The sequence below is a fragment of the Carassius carassius genome, chromosome 30 (genome assembly GCF_963082965.1).
Source record: "Carassius carassius chromosome 30, fCarCar2.1, whole genome shotgun sequence".
NCBI lineage: Eukaryota > Metazoa > Chordata > Actinopteri > Cypriniformes > Cyprinidae > Carassius > Carassius carassius.
The window spans coordinates 3,341,904-3,348,500 of record NC_081784.1 but is presented as its reverse complement, the minus strand read 5'-3'; the positions used below and the strand labels follow the sequence as shown (position 1 = coordinate 3,348,500).

The window sequence follows — 6,597 nt, the reverse complement described above, 5'->3', positions numbered from 1 at the left end:
CTGTGTGTGTATTGTCCATCTCACAAGATAAAAGTGTTTGAAGTTCTGTAATTCTTACATGTGACAGTCGGTTAAGCTCTGGGCTCAATAATAAAATGGTTTTTACTTGTTGACTTTTGAGTTTTTGCACTGTGCCAGAAATGGGAAACCTGGGCTTCATGTACCATATTTTTTTATTTGCACATTGAAATACAAATCGATGCTGCAATTTTGAACACGAATTAGCCTGTACAGGACACATTCTATGCTTTTTAAAGATATGAATGTGTCTAACTGTTTTTCAGAGATATTCTGCCCACCGAAGAGCCCACTGAAGAGCCCTTCACAAGAGAGGAATCTCTAGAACAGTATGAATATGTTCATGATGAGCAAAACACAGAACCAATCACTGAACCCAGTCAAATTGATGACACTGAACAATATACAGAACAGCACAGAAAGGACAAAACGGAGCCCTCCAAGACTAAAGGTGGTGAATCCAGATTTTACTGGCCAATTAAACCCTTGATTTAGCTTTTTTGGAGTTGCACGTACTGTATCTCTGGGGTAGTACTGTATCCTCACATTAAAAATGCACAAGCTTTTAAGCTGTTTCTCTGACAGAGTTCAGTATTCAGTGCTGAAGGGAATTAGTGGAGTGTACTGTTTGTTTCCAACAGCACGCTGCTTCCTTGAGAAAGATTCAGGCCGTGTGTGTGGATCGTATATTTCCAGATGGTATTACAGCCAGCAAACTAAGAAATGCATGCGATTCTGGTATGGTGGTTGTGGCGGAAATGAAAACCGATTCTTGACTGAGGATGAGTGCTTTAAGGAATGTGTGTCTACAGGTAAACTGTCCAAACTTGCTTACTGATATGATCCATATTTTTATTGATGTAAACTATAATTATTTACTTTTTATGTTTAACCCTTGGTATTAAAAATATTAAATCCAGTATTTAGTTATAATATTGCATAATGAGAGATTCATAAGCAATTTTTTGTAGGCTGGTAATATTTCACCAGGAATACCTTATTAGGTTTTCATGCAATACGAGAACATTGCACTAAAACCTTTTTTTAAGTCAAAACTTTTTTTCATGAAATTAAAATTCTCTCTGGGTCAAAATAATCGGAAAACAGCAATGAGGTTGATTCATTATTATTATTATATGTTCAGTATATTTTAAATATATTAATATTTAATGCATTAATTCATATATTAACGTTTTAATGCATAATGTATTAATTCCTCTTTTAAATACAGTAGTTTAACTATTTATAATAATTGTAATTTAGAATAATATAATATTAAATTTTTTTGTGGATATATTGTATGCTTTCATGTTGGCCATTTACCTCTACAGAGTTTTGAGACTGTTCAAACTTCCTCCACAGAATCTGAAAATCTTCCCAAGGATGATTCCAGTATCAAGGGTAAAGACACATTTATTGTACTTGCCATAGACATTTTATAGCTTAACGCAAACCATAAAATATTTAGCATTTCTAGAATGAATACAAATTAAACACATTATGATTTATTATTATTATTTTACTATTTTCAAAAAATAGAGATACATATGAGGAGCATCCCTGGTTCACTAAAACAATAATGCAAATCAAGCATAAAATTATTGTTGAACTCAATATGCATGGTGAAATATGCAAGTATTAAAGGTGTGGCTTTTTTTTAATTGCTTCAAAGCCATCAGTCTGTTCATTATTGTGTGTAACTCTTTCTGCTCACAGACATTTGCCAGCTCATACCTGATGCAGGAACTTGCTCAAACTTTTCAGTGAAATGGTACTTTAACGTCAGCAGTGGTGAATGTGTCCAGTTCTGGTATGGAGGCTGTGACGGGAACAGCAACAGGTTCAACACTCAGGAGGATTGTGAGATTCGCTGTCTCAGGGCCAAAAAAATATCTCCAAACGTCTAAACTGTGATGTCTAATGAATTTTAGCAGCTTCATTCTTTCGTGATCATGATCATATTCTCATCATGATTGTCAAATGGCAGCCATAGAAGAAGTTTTAGCTATATGTATTTATATATTTAGCTAAATGTAAATGTATATTTAGCTAAATTTGAGTGTAGGAAAGATTTGATTACAAGAGCAGAATTTGTTTAAAGGTGAAGTTTCTAATGATGTGTCATTATTTGCACCAGAAAGAACTGCAAAAAATAATGATTCATTTTTAATCATTTCATCCATTGCTCAATGAAACTCAAGGCACAGGTTGAGACTATGTTGTTAGACAGCTTAAATGTTCAGATTGCAATTCTGTTTGGTGCCATTAGCAGTGCAGAGAAAACACTAAGAAAAAAAAATACCTTGTTCACCTTTAATTTAAAATATACTTTTAGATTTTTGTTTTAATCACGTTTATAAAACCTCAATTTCACAAAATTCCTTGACTGAATTAGTGATGTTATTTTTATATAGACGACTGTTAAGAGGAATAAAACACTATGAAAGTAGGAGTGTATTGTACATGTCTCTTTAAGGAGCCTCACTTTTTTTGTTTTTATGTATGTGTGTTTTTTCTTTAATAAATGTCTCTCGAAAGCCCCTGGATATAAAAACAAAATACAGTCTGTACAGTACATTTATAGTCTGATCTGCTGTTACATGTATTTTTAGGGTTAAGATGCATGCCTGAAGAGGGCGCTGTCTCATGTTCAAAGCTAAAATGCATTCTGTCCTTCCCAGTTTAAAGGAATAGTTCACTTAAAAAAATTGCTAAATATGTACTCATCCTCAGGGCATCCAAGATATAGATGAATTTGTTTCTTCATTAAAACAGATTTGAAGGAATGTAGCTTTCCATTACTTGCTCAGCAATGGATCCTCTGCAGTGAATGGGTGCCGTCAGAACGGGAGTCCAAACAGCTGATAAATCAACAAATACATCTAGTAGACATTTTTTATTTCAAACAGTCCTCTATGCATAATAATGCTTTCTCCATTGACAAAGTCGTCTCTGAATCGGGAGCGAAATATGTAGTTCGACATTAAAAATCACTTGATGGATTTGTTTCTTAAAGCATGCAGCTTTACGCTCCATAATTGATGGCCTGGAGTTGTGTGGATTCCTTGTAGATTATTATGGCCTGAGGAGTACATTTTCATCAAATTTTTAGTTTTGAGTGAATTATTCCTTTAATATGCAGAGACAAGTAAACAATTGAAAGGTTGATTAACCCATTGGTGTGAGTTTAGGATGGGAATAATGGTGTGTTTGTTAAACTGTCATTAGTTTTGCTATTCCATATTCAGCTTTATGAGATGACAATAACAGCACAAAAGATTTTTCAAATCCATTTATCAGATTTAATGACAATGAATGCTTTTAATATAGTGTAGTAGCACATATTAAATTGAGAACGAATAGTACATTCTCTTCAGTCCTGTAATTCCCATATCATTATAGACCACCATTGATGGTCCCGCCAGTTTAAGTGCAATCCTGGAGGCCGGTCAGAATCCCCCGTGGTTATTATTGCTGACGTGAAGTATGTTCAGCCCTTGTTTAGAGAGGAGGATAGTCTCCCTCAGAGACAATATTGAGAAAGCACAGGGGAATGTCCTTCAGAGAAACATCATATTAGCACTGAAGAGAAGTTCGCTGATCGGCAGTCCAGAAAATACTGAAAATGTCCTATATCATTCATCTTGTCTTATAGAAAATTCTCTCACACCACTTAAAATAATTGAAACCAGGCTTGATATCATAATGAGAACATGTAGAACTAACAGAAGCACTATTAGAATGTTTAAATTACTCAGCCCTACAACGATCCCTTTTGTTAAAGAATAAACGCTATATACTATGAGGAAATATACACAACCATTCTAAAGTATGGTAATAGAATTCTAGTATCTAACAGTGTTGGGGAGTTCATGCTTTTTTCAATAAATCTTTTGCAGTACCATGATTAAAAAAAAAAAAAAAAATGTTAGGCCCGAATTTAAGATTTTTGTATTTGATTTAAATACAAATAAATAATTATCCACTTAGATTGCACAGCTTTAACATAAACTAAAAACTTTAATTTGTGATCCATATTCGTCAGTCATAAATAAATGAAACGGGTACAACAGGCAAAAAATAAAAAATAATGATTAACTATTTTCATTTACTTTTTTATTCAAATACTCATATTTTCAATGTGTATTTATTGCTTAAAATCAGCATACATTTGTTCATTGGGAAAATATATTTAGTTATGAACATCATTAAAATACGTCTATCTGTGGAACACGCAGTTAGTTGCAAAATGCATGAGATTAAATTGGATTTATTGAAGATACACTGAATCTAGTTATTTGCATCAGTTTATTAGTACTATTAAAGAAATCTGACCTGTTTCCTTTATCTACGAGTGACAGATATGCAGGTTTATTAATTTGTTGATGTTAAAATTGTGTAATCCAAATGGACAGACATTTTATATGTAATTCAAAAATCTTACATTTAAACCTAAATACTTTTGGAGTGTAGTTCAGCTAGATTTAATAGCTTATCCAAAAACAAGGTACTGTTTGGTAGTAGCAAGGCAGTATAAAAACCCCAACATTATCACCCAATGAAATACTGTAATAATCAAACATGCTCTCCTAACATTGCAGTGTCTGATTTCATTCAGATTAAAATGCATAGCATTTATGTATCTTTTAAATAGTGAAATATTGTGTTAAATGTTGCTGTTAATTTTTTCAGCTTGGTTATATAAATTAGTAAATTCTTGTCATATTTAATGTAAATTTGTCTGTTTATAGTTGCTCTAATTGAGAGCGTTCATTTAGTCATTACAACTCCTCGTTGTTTTCGTGCCTGAACAAATATAGATCTGATTAAATTTTTATTGAAAAGTGTAACTAACTACATATTTTAAGAGTATCTTTTTCTAAACTCCATCTATTTAAAATTAGGAGTGGCTTACAGTTTTAAAATATCTCCCCCAGTACTTCTGGTTTATTATACCAGTTTGGTTTGTCAAGTTTCTCTGCAGGTGTAAACAACCAACAACACAATCAGAAACCGAAGTAAAAGTCTTCTCATTATGCCGGAATGAGAGCTGTCAGTAAAATTATTCCACAACATTCTTTCATCTCTCTGTCAAATCATTTCAACCAGTCCAAAATATGCCACCTATATTCTCTGGATCAACGCTTCTCTCCCTTTTGAGAACCGAAGCCATTTAAATGAAAATGTTTTGCTTAAGAGTTTGGGAAGGGGAATCCTGGATGAAACCTTAGAAGATCCTGGTGATGTCAAACATCTGTATTCAGGACTGTTTATTAGTCAGTTTTCTAACAGTTATACAGTGGAGTCCAAAAAGTCTGAGGCCTTTTCTTTTCTTTTCTTTTCTTTTCTTTTTTTTCTCACATTTTACTTATTTGTTTGTTTTTAGTCATTTAAGCCAATGTCATTTTTATAATAATAATAATAATAATAATAATAATAATACAAATCTATATAGCTTTTATGTATTTTATTATTTTAGTTTTAGTAATTTTAGGATACACTTGTTTCAGTTAGTTTTATGTATTTGTTCTTTAAGTTTAAGTTTTTCATCTAAAATTTGTTTAATTCAGCTTTATTTCAATTACCGCTTTATTTCAATCTAATAATTCCAATTATTAGAACTAATCTACCCATGCATTCTTTTTCACAAATGTACTAATAACAGAAATGTGCCAAATTTTAAATATATCTCAAACACTTTATAACTTTTGTTTTATTAATATATTCCAAGATTCTTAAACCTTATGTATTTATGGAAGCAGATTAATCTCAAATATAATTCACGCAAAAAAACATAATTCACACATGCGTAGACAATTTTACATGCATGAAACCTAATTCACGTACACACAAAAAAATATCCACGTGCGTGAAAAAAAAATATATTCACAAAAAGCAATTCACATGCGCAAAATAAAATTATATACTCGTAAAATACATTTCACAAATGCAAAACACAATTCGTAGATATACAACTGTGCACAAAAACCTTTGAATGTTTAAAATGTATGAGTGTATCCTTGCATTTGAATGTGCAAATCGTCATTCACGTACGAATCGCCTTAGATATGTGTGTGTGTGTTTTTGAGACTTTCCTGGCAGCATAACGCTCGTAACACAGAGCAGTCGTACTCTTTAGCCAATCAGATTTAAGCTTACCAATCGACCAATCAGTATCACGTGAGGGCGGGCCTACCTGCATGTTACGTCATCAGCTTTCGACCAGTTTACGTCATCAGTTGAAGCAATAGTTTATTAACTGCTTTTTAGTCAACATGTGAATATAAACATTTATTTTTAGTACTGATGGACTTTCATGTCCTGTCTACCACACATTCAACTGATGATAATGTATGTAATGACGTGCATGTAGGAGACATGTTTTGATCTGCATATATTATGTAGTTTTATTGTTTCAGATTTCCAAGACAGATGATATATGAAGATGCAGACAACCAGTACTGTGATCTTACCATTTCTACTGTAATTCTTTATAAAAAGTCATGTTGCAAGCAATCCATTTTGACAGTTGTTTCAACAAGTGGTTGAAAGTGATGCATTGTTACTGTATTAATTTGT

General features: G+C 32.4%; 1 protein-coding gene across 1 annotated transcript; it reads left to right on the top strand.

The window, feature by feature from the left end:
- The first annotated feature begins 140 nt into the window (after positions 1–140).
- LOC132110282 (boophilin-H2-like) lies at positions 141–2,319 on the top strand. The gene is made up of 5 exons (XM_059516854.1): positions 141–160; positions 285–469; positions 660–830; positions 1,381–1,419; positions 1,735–2,319. Exons 1-5 carry the CDS (start codon positions 141–143, stop codon positions 1,923–1,925), a joined length of 606 nt encoding a protein of 201 aa, XP_059372837.1. The 3' UTR covers positions 1,926–2,319.
- Positions 2,320–6,597: the final 4,278 nt, after the last annotated feature.